General features: G+C 35.1%; 1 protein-coding gene across 9 annotated transcripts in view; it reads left to right on the top strand.

The window, feature by feature from the left end:
* Positions 1 to 18,322, top strand: part of LOC125237071 (irregular chiasm C-roughest protein-like) — a 159,751-nt gene that overhangs the window by 140,657 nt on the left and 772 nt on the right. For 8 of the 9 annotated variants that reach the window (XM_048144022.1, XM_048144015.1, XM_048144014.1 and 5 more), the window contains 7 exons: positions 1,430 to 1,583; positions 2,375 to 2,613; positions 3,093 to 3,251; positions 5,035 to 5,120; positions 5,956 to 6,110; positions 8,291 to 8,371; positions 15,086 to 15,178. In XM_048144022.1, the coding sequence (XP_047999979.1) occupies positions 1,430 to 1,583; positions 2,375 to 2,613; positions 3,093 to 3,251; positions 5,035 to 5,120; positions 5,956 to 6,110; positions 8,291 to 8,371; positions 15,086 to 15,178 (967 nt within the window). Of the gene's footprint in view, positions 1 to 1,429; positions 1,584 to 2,374; positions 2,614 to 3,092; positions 3,252 to 5,034; positions 5,121 to 5,955; positions 6,111 to 8,290; positions 8,372 to 15,085; positions 15,188 to 18,322 lie in introns of all 9 variants that reach the window. The other variant, XM_048144017.1, reaches the window with a different exon arrangement.

Below are 18,322 nucleotides of genomic sequence, written 5' to 3'. Positions count from 1 at the left end.
TGTAATAGAAAATAATTCATTTTTAGAATGGCTAACCAAAAAAAGAAACAATCGAGAGAGGAGGTCCTTGAAAAGAAGAAACTTGCTGAGCGGGAACGAAAAAGGAGAATTGTGAGTGATCCCGAGAAACCAGCAGATTTGCGAAGAAAAGAAAGGGAACGGTATCATCGTTAAAAAGCCCAAGGTAAGATTTTACCTCTAAGCAGCATGCAGCCTCGTGAAAGACGAAGAAAAAGGAATAGACAGAATTTCAGAGCATATTATAAAAGAAAAAAAAGAAAGGCTTCGAAATGAGCATAAGTATTAGAACCAGCAAGTGGGATTCCCACTTCGCCCCTGCCCGGTCCTTCTAAGCCACAAAATCCTTGTCTCAGTCGCTCTCGTTTTCCGAGTCCTGAGCTTGACACAAACATCTCACGTCGACTACGCTCCCAAGCTGTCCATCGCAATGTGTCCAATAACCCATAGTTTCCGTGTTGTCAAATTATTTATAGTCAATAATTTTATTTTTGCAGTTCAAACATTTTCGTTGCAAGTTACAGTAATGACCTCACAACACAAACTTTTCGTAATGTGACTAGTATTAGGTACTGCTTTTATTGATGATATTTTTCATTAGGGAGCAGGGAGGGAGGATTTCGGGAGCGTAGCCGACTTGAGAAAATGCAAATGTGCTCTGAAATTCTGTCTATTCCTTTTTCTTCGTCTTTCACGAGGCTGCATGCTGCTTAGAGGTAAAATCTTACCTTGGGCTTTTTAACGATGATACCGTTCCCTTTCTTTTCTTCGCAAATCTGCTGCTTTCTCGGGATTACTCATAATTCTCCTTTTTCGTTCCCGCTCAGCAAGTTTCTTCTTTTCAAGGACCTCATCTCTCGATTGTTTCTTTTTTTGGTTAGCCATTCTAAAAGTGAATTATTTTCTATTACAAAAAGTGAAATTATAGTTTATTTCTAGTATAGTCTCATACACATCGATTTTAGCGACTTTGTTATAATCAGATAATCACTGTAATAAACCGGATCATAAAACATCTGTCTTTGTTTTATTTTATAACCGATTAAATATAGATATACTACTAATGTGCAGAAATATCTAATTTTGGTGTGAATTAACAATTTTGGTGGCCAGCAAACCTAATTTTGGTGGGTGTACGCAATTTTGGTGGCAACCAAATTATTAAAACCACAATATCTCCAAAAATACTATGTGTATTGCGGGGGCATTACTACACAATATACATTGGGACTAGTTACGTATAATCCATACATAATTTAGACATAAACTACAAAAATAAAAAATACCACCAAAATTAGGCAAATTTGGAACCTGTTGAAATTCACCCCATTAAGCCTGTACTTACCTAAACCGGAGGAACTTAATTTATATCAGTCATTTGTTTTTATTACGTTTTTAATATTTTTTTTAGGACTATGCGCCTTTTGAAAAAGACCTCGGTGATGGAATAGTAAAAGCAAGTCTTGTGATCAAGTCGAGTCAATCGAGACATTACGGACTTTACAACTGCAGTGTCACCAATGATATTGGAAACGCTAATGCTGGGATCACTTTGAAACCTATAAGTAAGTTTAAGAAAATAACTAAGAATATCCATGAAATAAAACTATGGAAACGGATTAAATCGCGTATAAAGAATTTTAATGGTAAATTTTTTGAATATTGTATAACTAGCTTTATTAATAGTATGTGAACCTGCCTTAGAAATCTATATTATTTGTGGTCATGGTTAGTTAATATTTCTTGTATGTGGGTAGCTTTTGCACATTTTAATTTTTTCTCAGTCACCCGTGGACCACGAACGCTGTAAAGAGTTCGAAACGTCGGGATGTATTTTAAATTCATTATACGCGATTTAATCCGTTTCCATAGTTTTATTTCATGAGTAACTATCGCGGTAACCGAAGACAATAATATCCATCCAATTATAGAAAATAAAAACTAAAAAGAGAAACTACCTAATACTACCATTGAAAGTAGAAAAGATATTATCAAATCTTAAGAAAAAAACACTAAATGGTAGCATAGAAAGAAAAACAAAAGGACTTATGTTAAAAGACAATCATAGGTCAAATAAAAAAATATAAGTATACAGATTCGAACTAAATGGTGACAGAATGGAAAAAAATGATAATATCAGAAGGAAGTGAAATTAAAACCGCACTAACAAGAGAGTCGCGATTTAACAAGAATTTGCCATGTGTGTGTGTGTGTGTGTGTGCGTTAATATCATTACCAAACATACCCGCATTGCTAATTAGATTTGACTTACAATACAAAATTATATTAGCGTTTATCATCTTTACTTTTAGTTACACATGTAATTACAAAATCACAATATTTATTATCTTTTCAGAAACCTTACCTCTCTTTATCATCCTCATCGGAGTAACATCAGGCATCATCGTTTTCTCTGCCTTCATTATTCTCCTGGTCATCTGCAACAGAAGAAGGAGACAGAAGAGTCAGCAGATGAGCGAGAAGCCAGATGTCACTGTCACCACTTGCGACATGTATAACAAGGAGAGCGATAGGAGCTCGAATATTAGCGATTTAAAGTTGCAGTTACCTCATGGGGATGGTAGTTACGAGTTGGTAAGTCTACATCAGACATTTATGACTTTTGTCCATCAAAATATCATGTTGTCGATTACCGAAAAGATCGATCGATTCTTAGTGGAGATTTTAGAAATAGCCCGTTATTGACTACCGAAAATAAGTACCGTTTTTATTGAAAATGGTTCATTTATCTATTCTTGACAATTCTTTAAGAATTCAAATACTTGAATTTGATGGCTTTGATATGGTACGCAAAATTAATTATGCACCTTGCCAGAATAAATGTTCTGAACATTTTGAATTAGCAAACACGTTTAATTTAGCTTTGCTGATTTTGGTGTTCAGATTTTATCTTTTCGTCTTAAGTGTTTCTTAAACGGGTCACTCATGTAACTTTGGTTGATTTATTACTCGAAATTATACAGCTGTTTATTTTTAAAATTGTTATTAATCAACAATTGTAAATTACCGTTTTAATAAATATTATGTGTATTGATATAATTATTATTTTACAGGACTACACCAGCTCAGACCGTTCCGACTCTAAACTGCAGTCAGGTCTACCTTTAGCCGGGCCTGTGAATTTACCAAGCATACGACTAGACGACCCTCTGATGCAGTTCAGATATAGCAACGACTATTCTGATCCTGCTTACAACGATAATTATTATAAGGTAAGTTGCTGATGTAAACCATAAACTATTCAATTGTAATTCAATGCGATTCAGTGGTTTTAATGACAAAACAACACATGTCAAAAATAAAAATATAAGACCTAAATCAAAACTTATCATACTAAAATAAAAAAAAAAAAACAAATGTCAACAATTAATATAAAAACAAAAAAAAAAAAATGTCAACAATTAATATATTACTATTAAATAGTTCAAAATATTTTCATACAAAACTATTTTAGCAAGAATTTATATATAGGTATATTTATTAAAAACAGATTTTAAAATCCTAAAACCACTCCATCGGATCAGGGAATCACGGAATTTTATGGTTTTTTAATAAGTAATTTTAAAGAACATACAAAGATAGAAATATTTTATAATAATATAGCAGAAGTAAATGTTGATTAAATCTTATAGTTGATATTTTTGTATTGTAGATCATTAAAGGACGTGCGTATGTATGTAGACTAGCGTTGAAAAGCTCTGTAAGCATAATTTAGATCTAGTTTTCTATGTAGATTGTCACTGTCGTTTTAACCATTGTAGTTTTTTGTAACTACTCGTATTATACTTAACTCGAAAACAAAGCTAAAACCAGAAACATATTTCGATATGTGTACACACATCCCAATCTTCCCCTACATCAGAACAATTAATTCAACAATATACATCTGTAGCAAATTAGGACTTACCAATTGCTAAACACTCTGAACAACCCTTTATACCAACTCCAGAATCAAACCAAAACAAACATGTCAAAACATCTTATCTGCCTTCTCTAGTTTTACTAATTTCAACTTTATCATTATCAATTTAACATTCATTATCTGTATCATCTTTATCTAGCTTCAAACTGAATTATCAACTATCCAAAGCATCACAACTACCATCAGGATCTTTACAAATTTCAACTTTAACTTCATCAATTTTAAGTTGAATCTCTAGAATCATAAGTACAGTTACAGCCACTCCCGAAAATTGTGACCGCAAGCTTGTTGACGTATGTCTCATGCCTGTTAAACGGTCACATCTCTAAAATTTCCATTTTTCAGATTTTCGCAGATTCGGTTGGGAATCATTCAAAATTACGACCTTACTTCGGAAAAAAAATCTTTTTTAAAGCCGTTTGGAACATGTTCATAAAATATGGCAACTTTTTTCCTGCAGTACAGCTACAGCCTCAAATCCAAATATCCTGTTACGCTGAAATTATTACCTACGATAATTATTTAAAACACGGATAACTGACGTAGCTGAAACAGCCGCCAAGCTTAAGTGGGACTGGGCAGGGCACGTTTGTCGTATGCCGGATGACCTGTGGGCTAAAGCGACAACCAATTGGGTCCCACCAAATCGAACCCGGGGTCGCGGAAAGCCTCGACGGCGTTGGCGAGATGACCTTGACGCTTTTGATGAGAACTGGTGGGAAACGGGTCAGGACCGGGATTTGCCCAGCAGTGGGACACTCTAGGCTCATATAAATAAAAATAAAAAAATTTTTTTTTGAATTGCACACTAATCGATTTATTTTAGTTGTGTCCTCAAATCACATAGGAAAATGTGACCCACATTACAATTATCCTATATAAACATTTCTTATATTCATGAAAGTAAAAACTTAAATTTGAGAAACACAAACCAAAATATAACATAACAACTATTTTACAGACACGGTTTATAAATGTTATTTGACTCGCGATTTCTCGAAAAAAGGTTTTTTGAGATGTTGCCGTTTAGCAAGCATAAGACGACACACAGCTGACAATACGTTTATTTGCAGAGCCCAGCCGGGTACGTGTATGACTACCCGCAGGGGTACGCACCGCCCAACAATTTGAGGGTACAGTCACCGGAACCAGCTAACAGGTTAGTGGAATTAGTGGTAGACTTGAAATTGAGAATGCTGCAATCCAATACAGGAGCACTAAATATAACAGCATGTGCCTTTTATGTTCTATGAGTTTAACAAGTACTTTGAGAATCTCCTTATTGGTGTTGAGGTTTTTCTAGCTTTGTTGAAAATGTCACTCTTTTGAATAGTTGGGAATTGATACTTAACTTTTTGCAGCATATAACACTTCATTATTTAAAAAAGTACTGTAAGAAAGATGAGTTAGGTACAAGTAAGTACAAAATTCTTTCTTCCGGTGAATCTTTTAAGTCCAAAAACTACCAGATGAAAGCAAGTAATTTTTGAAACATCTCACCAAACGAAGTACCGGAGTAAATACTCATAACCTCATAAGTCTTGTAACAAAATTCAATAATTGTTAGTTTTGCACCCGTCCTATCGTAAAACGCAAAGGCGTACGATGCTCTATTTGAATATTTTTTCAACAGAATCGTAGTTAGTTATCCAGAATATTTTATTAAAATAACATAAAACTCAACAAAAGGACAACAACATTTTCACAGCAAAACCTAAAACTTTCCACGAAACCATAACTATTTTTACCTCCTTATAAAGACATCTCCAGTTCTCCACAGGCCATTATCCCAAAAACTCACCCTTAAGTGTTAGGTCCAGCCTCATTCACTTCACTATCCACTCCCACGTGCCCAAAACCACTTATATTGTCTCCACAATAAACTTGCGAAAGTGCTTCACGGTCGACATTCAAGCAAGAAGTTCCCTAGTAAATTTCTGCAATGTTTTTGTATCCCCTTCACAACCATATCCAACGACTCCTTTTTTCTACAGGTCACTTCAAGGTTCATTGACGCGCAGTATCGACACAGCTTCGACGCTCCCATTGTCAGTCGGCAATGGATCGCAGAACAATTCTTTGCAACGAACGAAAACTCAAGACGAGACAGATGCAATCAATAATTTGGGCCTGCCAGTTGGTGGCGACAGTAAGTGAGGTTTCTGTTTTGATTAAGGGAAGAATTTTGTTATCAAATTAGTCGGAGAATTGATAATGTGCCAAATTACGGTCTCAACGGCGTGAGGGTGGCATTCTGGAATTCTGTACATCTAGTCATTTTAAAGACACGAGTAATTTGTTTGTGTTGTAGTAAATCGACTTTAATGTTTAACAATCGACGTAAAATTAATTAGCGTTGTTTTATCAGCGTTAGTATTATTAGTCCTTTAACATTTATTCCTATTCGTAATTATTTTGATAATTAAATAAATATTAGTATATTAATATTTTACTGCAGAAATATTGGCAATATTACTCGTTGACGTAACTCTATAAAACTCAAAATAATTATTTATAATTTTTACGGATGATTTTTAAGTAACGCTTCCGAACGCTACGTCAATTTTAATCGAAAACTTTTATCCAAACAACATGTTTTGTTATTTTTGTAACCGCGGTGACCAACAAAAAGTTTATCTGTTTATTCTGGCTAAAGTTTTAACTTGAATAACAAGCGAAGCGGTAAATAAGCTCACATGCTTGAGCCTAAAAGTAGACTTGAATGCAAAACGCTGGTTTTGCTGGACCGCAAACTTTTGTTTAACTTTTTTCTGCTTTTTCGGGCTTAGCTTTGGCCTGTGGCGTTGAAAGTTTCTTGCTCGAAATAGACTAGCTTTAAATTTAATTACGTGGAATGACAATTGAATAAATTTATCTTAAGTAATTTGATGGGCGCCAAAACAGTTTTGCGATGAAAGTCGTTTAAGAGTGAAGGAATAACAAAAATGTATACGTACAGACAAACAGTCCAAGTTTCATTTGCGTAATAAGGAATAATTTTCATTGCTAGTAGAAGAAACCCATTTTATGAAAGTTATGATTATGAGTATTATGACACTAGTTTATATCATGAGTTTTTGACCGTAAGACCAATATTTTTTATTCAATAATGTTTGTATGTATCTACATTATGTGAGTATGTTTAGTAAAACGTCCCACTTTGTAGGTTACCATTAACACTTTCGCTACCAAGAACCCGACTGTCGGGCTCACCGCTCGTAGAAGCGTAGCCGATTACATGGGGAAACCCGTATGTAGCGAAAATGTCGTAGCGCCGCGTAGAGCCCGGTTTCGAAAGTGTTAATGCGAGAAACAAAGCGGCTTTATAGCAATCGACAAAGTGGGACGCTTTCCCGTGCACACTCACACATAACCAGCAGGTTTTTGGCCACAATATTGTTTTTATACATTGTGGAAAATCCAATAATTATTATATCTATAATTATGTATATCTAAAGTAAATGTCACAGTTTCGTTTTCTTTCAACCCCTTATTTGCCAAGAGTGGCACTGAAGCTTTAGCAGTTTCATGTGTTCTGCCTACCCCTTTATGGGATACAGGCGTGATTGTATGTATGTATGTATCTAAAGTAACTATGCCCATCCAAGTGCTGTTTGAGATAGTTGTTCTTTTTACTTCTGCCTGATTCCTGTATGTGTCATTTATTTATTTATTTATACAAGGAATTCCAACAGCTATGAATGATACAATATACATTTAGAATAGCAATACAGAGCCAATTATAGGAACTCACAAATAGAGACTGGATGGATAGTTTTTACACAGTAATTTAAATTATGATACACAATAATACACATGCACATGTGATCGAGATACCCAGTACATTGGATAACCTAAGTGGTATTAAGTAACTCGAAGTAAGAAACAAGATAATTATAATGAATGAATACCTATATGATACTAAGGTACATTAAGTATACATTATGTTGAGTTAATTGGGTAGAACATATAAATAAGACAATTATCAGTTGAATGAACAACGTGGACCAGACACAAAGTATTACAAATTACAGATTAGACTCCAAGGCATCAACAGACTGGCACATCACTACCTGCAGCATGCTGTTTAGAAGCAACGATTGACTAGATTGCGCCTTACACTAGGGATTGAGCAATTGAAAACGTCAATATCTAGATCCTTCGACAAGCCATTCAAACTGCGCGCCGCGCGACACAAGAAACTGTTTTGCCTATATTTTGATAAAGTGCGTTTGACTGAAAGGGGGGGATAAAACCTTTTGCAGCAATTTCTGCAATATCATGCCCAGTTACCATGTTTTCCTTCGTTAATCATAGTTTTATTTTCAGCGCCACCGATCTACGCGAAAGGCGTGGACCTGCGGTACGCGGCCACATACGGGAACCCGTATCTAAGGAACAGTTCACACGGTAAGATTACTTTATATCACAAGGAGGCCTATTCTGACCCTTTAGCACAACTTGGCTTGTCGCGCGCGAGTCCATACATCAAGCGCGACTTCAATTATGGAATCGTGAAATGTCAAAAACTTGGCATTTATTTATCAATAATAAACCATTCATTTTAAATATTGTCTTCGGTTACCGCGATAGTTACTCATGAAATAAAGCTATGGAAATGGATTATATCGATTATTGGATTATAGTAAATTCAGTATACGCGATAGGTACCTATAATCCGTTTTCATAGGAGAGGTTAAATCGACTAAATTGAAAATGTTAGACGTTGCATTTGGCTTTCGTTATATTATTTCTTAACTTAAACCATTCATTGATATTATTGAACACTGAGAAGGTTCGATCTCCATATTTTCCGCCGATTTATGTATTTTTTGTGAAATGCTATAATTTCTTACTATTAAACATTTCGGTTTCAAAACGGTCTTATTGATTATAGCTCAAAAAAGGTGTGGTAGGTATTCAAAATTGGTAACAATTAGCCAAAAACCCTACACGGTTCGACAGAGATAATTTCATTGTCATTCCGATTCTCAAATTTTGAAGGAGGAAACAGTCGAGAGCGGAACCTCACTTTTAAAGATTTTTTAACATCTTTTAACTGAGGTTCTGAATGGACAATTTTTTTTTTTTGATAAATCTAGTTAATAACACTAGTATATCTAGCTAAAATGCCCAAATTGAAAGGGGGGTTCCTTTTCATTTTAGGATTTTTGCTCCTGTAGTATCTTAAAGTCGTATCAAAACAGGGCCAACTTATTTAATTACCATCAGCCTCAGTGTCGTAAATATGTAGTTTTATGAAGTGTGCGGTTTCTGCAACGGACAAACACTTAAACTGTAGTAAATATCAGAAATTATCTTAGTACGTTCTCATTATATATTTTACAAGTTAAGTGTGCATAAATTGAGTTTTATACACTGTGTGGTTAGTGTCAGCGTAAACTAATCATAGGTAAGTTGTTAAATGTGGCAATCCAGAATTAAAGGCTTCATATATTTCAGGCGAAAAGGAGTTGTTGTTTTAAATGGGAAAGAAATAAGCCAGTGTTACCAAAGACATATGTAACTCCGTATAGAAGGATAAGGTCTAAGAAAAAAACGTACCTAAAGTTATAGAGAAAAAGGTACGGTGGCTAAGATGGGGAACGCTCGGCTAGATGGCGCTAATATTAATATTTCAATTCAATATTGGCCAAATGGTCAAAACTGAGGTTCGAAAGTTTTAAGCTTGTGTCGAGAGATGGCAGTCTATGCACTGTGATTTTACTTTAATAATAACTCTCTATAATACTCGATCCTCTTTGGTGTTATTTATTTGTAAAAAGATTTTTGCAATAATTATACTTTAATATTTTAAACGTTAGTGAATCCATTTTGCCTTTAAAAAGGTTTATAATAATAGCAATAGTACATTACATCAGAGGCCGGGAAAATGAGGATTTCCGGCCAAGTGGGTATATAGCCGGCCGGATAGGGATACGAGGTCGGGAATCCGTTTTCACGCCGAGGCATGTATAGTGCTTTTCTCAAACATACAATGAAATAAAAAAATGTTTGAGAAAAATATATTTTTATATCATTACATCAGATTTATTACTAACAATCCTAGTTCTAATTCGGATAATATATTATTTTATTGGTCTTACAGTAATCACAGTTAATGAGAACATCACATTCAGTCATCACTAGTACCAGAGACCCCCAATAGTTCGATTCTCCATTTGTATTCGCTTTTCGCTACATACACGTTTTCCCATTGTTATTAGCGTAGCTCACGCGTCTTTGAATTGTAATTATTGATAAAATTTCAATTTAAAAAGAATTACAGACCACACCTTCAGTCTATAAAATGCAAGGACATAAAATGGATCATTTTATCCAAGACAGTGAGAATCCAGAATAAAGTCGTTCTCTTGAATACAGTATGAAGGCTTTTACGATCGTGCGAAAGTAAAAAGATGCTTTAACACCATGTTTTAAGGAAATAAACTGACCACCCACGTTTTATGATACTATGAAATTGAACATACAAATTACCGTCAACATTCAAGACATCATCATCGTCACCTCAAGACTATAAAAACCGGCCAAGAGCGTGTCGGGCCACGCTCAGTGTAGGGTTCCGTAGTTTTCCGTATTTTTCTCAAAAACTACTGAACCTATCAAGTTCAAAACAATTTTCCTAAAAAGTCTTTATAAAGTTCTACTTTTGTGATTTTTTTTTCATATTTTTTAAACATATGGTTCAAAAGTTAGAGGGGGGGACACACTTTTTTTTCCTTTAGGAGCGATTATTTCCGAAAATATTAATATTATCAAAAAACGATCTTATTAAACCCTTATTTATTTTTAAATACCTATCCAACAATATATCACACGTTGGGGTTGGAATGAAAATAAATATCAGCCCCCACTTTACATGTAGGGGGGGTACCCTAATAAAACATTTTTTTCCATTTTTTATTTTTGCACTTTGTTGGCGTGATTGATATACATATTAGTACCAAATTTCAGCTTTCTAGTGCTTACGGTTACTGAGATTATCCGCGGACGGACGGACGGACGGACAGACAGACATGGCAAAACTATAAGGGTTCCTAGTTGACTACGGAACCCTAAAAAGACATAATTACAAAAGATTATATCTATTTTTTTGATGACCGGTCTCGCCTCTGAGCAGTGATGCCAGTGGCCCTCCCTGCTAGCTGCAAGTTCTTATAACCGATAACGGCATACAAGAGACATGAATTTGTTTATCTAAGTATTTATTTACAACAATAAAATAAATAAATATTGGGGGATACCTTACACAAATCAACCTAGCCACAAACTAAGCAAAGCTTGTATTATGTGTGCTAGGCGACGATATACATAGGTACTTATATAGAGAAATACATACTTATATACATAGAACACATCCATGACTCAGGAACAAGTATCTGTGTTCGTCACACAAATAAATGCCCTTACCGGGATTCGAACCCGGGACCGCGGCTTAGCAGGCAGGGTCACTACCAACTGCGCCAGAACGGTCGTCAATAGGCATCTATATTACGTACATAATTATGTTAACTTTTTGTTTAAATTCGACCCATAGTTTCAAAACACATTTAAAAACCATTCTTTCTTTAATATATAAATACGTTGGTTTTGGTTGGCATATGACTTGGCGTACATCGTTCATTTCATTAACAAAACCTTTCTTGGGGTTATTTTTAGACTAAGTCAATTTATTGGCTTACGCTTTTTATATGTATCCTTATGATTTTTACAGTCGCACAAAAAAACGACTGCAACAAAAATGAAAAAAATATAATATTTTTTCCTGTTTATGAACTAATAGTAGTGTGACTACTTAAAATACGAATTGAATTATTTTCTATGAAAATAATTTAATTTATTCTTAGAGTGAAAATGAAAATTGTTAAAAAATTGTATGGTAACATGAAATAAATTAAGAGACTCATTGTCTTTGACACATGTTTGACATGTATGTAACTTCCTCCTCCGATTAAACGTCGAAAGAATAAACGCGTGTGCTCATAGCTCCGTAATATAATATAATAAAAATATATATGACTTTCTTTGATTATTATAAACTGATCGGCGATTAAACCCTAGTTACACCTGATGCAAAGTGAAGACAGTCTAAGGTGGAGCCAACCGATTTAGTAATAGCATAATATTCACTCTTGCTCTAAAGAGACCGAGGTCATAATTATTGTCGTAAATCACTGAAAGGTCATGCACATACGATAAAATAAATTGCACTTTTTCAAATTACAGTAATTTATTTAACTCGTAATGGTCATTTTCGCGAGAACAATCACCAAACATATTTTTTCTAAGGTAATTTAGTAATTTAAGGTAAGCCAAGGTAGGTGAATTTCATGTTTTTCCTACTCAGAATCACGAGCCCTTTCGACCCAGGCCAAAAAACAAGAGACAAAAAAAGTGGTCCTAAAATTTTCTATTATTTTGCATACTTTCCACTTTGTAACCGCAGTACAAAGTGTTTGAAAAATGGTAACGAAGTGGAAAATTTAAGTTTGAGACACTTTTTTTACTTACTAGTAGTTAGTTCGAAAGGGCTCGTGATTCTGAGTAGAAAAAAAAAACATTAAATTAACGTATTTTACAAAAACAAGTTTTTGAATCTTTTTTCGCGAAAATGCCCTAATATGTTAACTTATCTATTCATGAAGATATATTAAAATACTTAACATTGTGAGTCAAATTAGGTACTTTAAAAGTAACCTCTCTGATAAATGCCAAGTTATTGAGTTTTCCTACGCGTTTCTCCTACACCATTAAAATGTCTGCCCTCGAAATAACATTGAAATTTCAGCGACATTCGGATCTTATAAACTGTTATTTTTATTAGGATGATTGTCTCGTTTCATTGAAATTGTTTTTGTGATATGTCTCTTCTTATTTGTATTATTTATTTACATTTACACACACATAAAGTCATAAATGTATTCCCAAACACACACACAAAAATAAATAAATAAATAAGTAAATGTCACAGTTTCGTTTCCTTTCAGCCCCTTATTTGCCAAGAGTGGTACTGAAACTTGAGAAGTTTCATGTGCTCTGCTTACCCCTTCATGGGATACAGGCGTGATAGTATGTATGTATGTATGTATTCCCAAACGGGATAGTTAGAGCACATGGGGTTGAAATCAAACGAAATAGTGATATTGTAGTGACAGGCTGGCGTCCATACCCCACACCACAATTGAACCCATATCCCACAGTCGACTTCTACGACACCCGCGGAAGGAAAGGGAGTGGTAAAATTCTTAAATACCACACGGGACACGGATCTATTTATTTATTATTTTTAAATTACATTAGGCGGTAAAAGCTAAAAAATAAGGAATACAGTACAGTTGAGAAAACGAATTGAAATGACGGTTAATTTAAATTGAAATAATATTGATATGCTTTTCTAAAGCACGGTACGCTAGATATGCGAATTTCATCAAACTGAAATCATTTTTAACAGTTCCTTTCAAATCCAAAGCAATATTTGAAGTTATTTTCTCAACGTGCAGCTTAAGAACTTACAGGATTTGATCAATACTGCCCGCTAAGCCGGTTTTGATGAGATTGATTTTTATAAAAGCATCTTGCATATATTAAAAATATTGAATCTGCTTTTCAAGGGATTACCATGATACCTGGATTATTTTCGCAAGAGACTGGATTTTTAGTATTATAAATGTTTTGAAGGCTTATCTGTTTATCTTTGTCTGTTAAGTGAACGAAGATTTTATTATGGCAAAGAAGTTTTGTTTTTCAATACTTTGTTATTATTTTGAAATAGTTATTTTTGTTATAAATTAAAAGACATAAATTGCAATGTGTTTGACGACCGGTCTGGCGCAGTCAGTAGTGACCCTGCCTGCTGCGCCGCGGCCCCGGGTTCGAATCCCGGTAAGGGCATTTATTTGTGTGATGAGCACAGATATTTGTTCCTGAGTCATGGATGTTTTCTATGTATATAAGTATTTGTATATTATATATATCGTTGTCTGAGTACCCACAACACAAGCCTTCTTGAGCTTACCGTGGGCCTCAGTCAATCTGTGTAAGAATGTCCTATAATTATTTATATATTTATTATTTAATGTGTAGTTAGCTGTATTGGTAAATTGACAAATTTTCTCACATATTTTAACGCCGGTTGCGCGACAGCGATGCCATGCGATCTCTAATATGGTATGCAAGTGGCATGGAAGTGTCTTAGGTGGGCGACGACGATCAACTATCGATGATAGGCGATGCGATGCGACGCGACAGCGACAGTCACGCGACTGTCTTCCACACAAGCTACGGTGTAAGGCCGATAGTCCACTATCATAAGTTTGTCATTGAAATATGACCATAGGCAACATGCCGTCCTTTTTATTCACGTCGGAGAAAAAGGGAGGCATACAGACCTATGATCATATTTCTATGATAAACATATGATAGTGGACTGTCGGTCTAAATATTTCATCACAATACTTTTTAAGAAGAATAAAGGGTTGGTGTAGCAGTCAGAAAACACTCAGACTGCTGCATATCTACTGGCATATTTTAAGAGATATCATATTATATTAATAAAACCATCCAATCAAAATTCCTCAGTGTTAAAATTATGTCTACCAAAATGTGAACCTCTGGGTGGCTAGCCGAATGGCACAATCGCTCACGAAACGCTCACGAAACGAAGCGCTAGTAGATATCTATCTCTATCGCGCTTGCGTATTGGCGCGACAGAGCCAGCGGCGTATCGCTTTCGTTTGGCGTCGGAGAAATGCCATTCGGCTACAGGGCCTGATTAGATTTGCGACATTTATTTCTATCTGTGAACTCTTTGTACAGTCAACCAATTGGAACCCTAGGCCACTGTAGAACTATGTCATAGTGGCGTAATAAATTAGATTGTAAGAAATCTCTTACTGCTTTTCATTTTGACATGGTAGTAGAGTGGCCTAGGGTTCCAACTGGTTGACTGTACCATATGCCAATGCCAAAATCTTTTCAATTTCATCTATTTTGTAATCTGTTTTTAATCGTGAAAAGTTACCACACTTAGATAGCTAACTTTTTTATTTTCTCTAGTCAGTATTGTTTTTATCACTTTACATAACCTCTCTCTCTTTGTTACAGGTTACCCAAACCAAGTGCACACAGCGAAGCCGGCGTCTACACCGGCGCCCCCACCATACTCCGCCGTCCGGAGTTCAGTGGTCTTGCCATCAGGTCAGTAAGGTCTGTCGTTATCATTACTATCATATTACATTTTATCCATTAATATCACAAAAAATTAAACTATCCAGCATTTTATTCTTTAATGTCAAATATTGTAAGGGACGCAATACTGTGTCAGGATGGCCGAGTAGATTTTTTTAAATTGAATCGGCGTCTGCCCCGGCTCCTCTGCCATACTCCGCCGTCCGGAGTTCCGTGGTCTTGCCATCAGGTCAGTAAGGTCTGTCGTTATCATTACTATCATATTACGTTTTATCCATTAATATAACAAAAATAAAACACTACCCAGGATTTCATTATTTAATGTAAAATATTGAAAGGGACGCAATACTGTGTCAGGATGGCCGAGTAGATATTTTTAACCGCCTTCCAAATCTGAAAGGAAGGGGTTTTCAATTCGTCTGTATTTTTTTTAATGTTTGTTCCTCGATATCTCCGTCGTTACTGGACCGATTTTGAAAATTTTTTTTTGATTGAATGTATATGCATACAGATTGGTCACATTTTTCTCAGAACCCAGTTTGGGCTCCTGGAGAAATCGAGGGAACTCCTCAAATCTGAAAGGCATACATATGGTGATTTTTGTGTTTTTAAAGGAACAGCATGCATTTACGTACGGAACAGTGACATTTGGTGCAGTGGAACTGCTGATGATGGTCAGAACGGAACTCCTCAAATCTGAACGGCACACTTATAGTGACCTTGGTATTTTTATAAGAACAGCATGTACTTACGTCCAGAACAGTGACATTTGGTGCAGTGGAACTGCTGATGAAGAGTGAGCCGCCCCTGGTTAGAGTTCCGTTCTGATAATCATTCTCATCCGTAAGTACTTCAGAACCATCCAGATTTCAAAATTGGTTCAGAAATGACGGAGATATCGAATAACAAACATTAAAAAATATACAGACGAATTGATAACATAATCCAACATTTGAAAGTATTTATCACCAGAACCCCAAAGTAAGGCGGTTTTTTTTCTTAAAAATTATTTAAATTGAATCGGCGTCCGCGCCGGCGCCTCTGCCGTATTCTCTCGTGCGGAGTTCAGTGGTCTTGCCATCAAGGTCTGTCGTCATCATTACTATCATATATAATCATATACATATAATATGTATTAAAGATTAGTGAGGTCATCATTTTTTAGGGTTCCGTAGTCAACTAGGAACCCTTATAGTTTCGCCATGTCTGTCTGTCCGTCCGTCCGTCCGTCCGTCCGTGCGTCCGTCCGTCCGTCCGTCCGTCCGTCCGCGGATAATCTCAGTAACCGTAAGCACTAGAAAGCTGAAATTTGGTACCAATATGTATATCAATCACGCCAACAAAGTGCAAAAATAAAAAGTGGAAAAAAATGTTTTATTAGGGTACCCCCCCTACATGTCAAGTGGGGGCTGATATTTTTTTTCATTCTTACCCCAACGTGTGATATATTGTTGGATAGGTATTTAAAAATGAATAAGGATTTACTAAGATAGTTTTTTGATAATATTGATATTTTCAGAAATAATCAGTCCTAAAGGAAAAAAAAGTGCGTCCCCCCCCCTCTAACTTTTGAACCATATGTTTAAAAAATATGAAAAAAATCATAGAACTTTATAAAGACTTTCTAGGAAAATTGTTTTGAACTTGATAGGTTCAGTAGTTTTTGAGAAAAATACGAAAAACTACGGAACCCTACACTGAGCGTGGCCCGACACGCTCTTGGCCGGTTTTTAGTACAACACAAACATCACGTCACAAATCATTAGTATTAACTATTCTGAAGTAAGTTACTTAGGGACTTGAACAGTTTCAGGATGGCCGAGTTGAACTTTTTTTTAAATATTTTAGTTTATTTCAAGTAATTAAATGTGCTTAACTGAAGTGGACCGGCAACACACCAAAAATACCTGCAATAATTATAAAAAACTCTAGATTCTTTTTATTTTTAATTAATAAAACGGGGGTAAAGTAAGTAATGTAGTACAAGTAACAAAAAAATTGAATTAAAACTATTCTAAACTATAAGTCAACAAGCTAAATTGAACATAAATGAAGACTAAGTAACTCAAGATAATTATGATTGTACCTAGATATTTTTCTGGCACTAACGTCAAGTTGATAGTGCTTGATAAAATAAAAACATCGACAATCCTTTTTAAAATATATTTCGTTTTATTGTTATTGTCCATTTATTTTTAAACATGTGATATTTGTAATAAAACATTAACGTTATATACACATAAATTAAAGCCTATATTCCCTAAACAGGGTAGGCAAAGCACATGAAACTATTTAAGATTTAGTGCCAAAGCCATAATTTATGACAATTATAATAATTAATGACATATTATAATGTAAGTTATCGATGAACTAAATATCGGAAGGAGATCACTAAGTGTCACTTCGTTTGTTATGATATTTATTTTACCTACACGACGAAAAAAACCAAATTCCATTATATGTTAAATTATGTTTCATGCAATTATACTGAAATTACCTTCATTTAATGGGACCACCCATTAAATAGTGTCCGTCACCATTGAAGTATTTTCATAAATATTTAATATTTTAATTATGACGAATGTAGTACATTATCGGATTCATTTAAATCATTTATGCAAAACCTGCCAGTGTTGATGCAATCATATTAAGTCGATTATTTTAATGCATTCATTGCTTTTGAGTATTCGAGTTCGTGTTAAAATTATTCAATCGGATTATTTTCTGGTTAAATAAATTATCATTATGCTCGAATGGATAATTTTCTTGTTTCTCCTTTTATTATAGGCATACAATAAATATTATAAAATTTAGGGCCTTATCACACTTGCGATTTGAGGGTGATTTGAAAGCGAAACGAACGCGCAGCGAGTTCGCCGCGAGTGCGCAGCGAGTTCGCCGCGTCTAGAGTCGAGACCTCATACTGTATTCATCAGCAAAATGAATTTCTATCCACTTTAGTTTAAGTCGCTATTTGTAGTAGTTTATTATCTACAAATGTGGACAGATGGACAACCAACAATAATGGCACCGTTGGAAGATTCAAATACTGTTGCAATGGATATCGCGACGAATACGCTGCGCACTCGCGGCGAATTCGCTGCGCGTTCGTTTCGCTTTCAAATCGTCCGCAAATCGCAAGTGTGATAAGGC

This window comes from Leguminivora glycinivorella, chromosome 20, assembly GCF_023078275.1.
Source record: "Leguminivora glycinivorella isolate SPB_JAAS2020 chromosome 20, LegGlyc_1.1, whole genome shotgun sequence".
Taxonomy (NCBI): Eukaryota; Metazoa; Arthropoda; class Insecta; order Lepidoptera; family Tortricidae; genus Leguminivora; species Leguminivora glycinivorella.
This window is presented reverse-complemented; position numbering and strand designations above follow the sequence as displayed.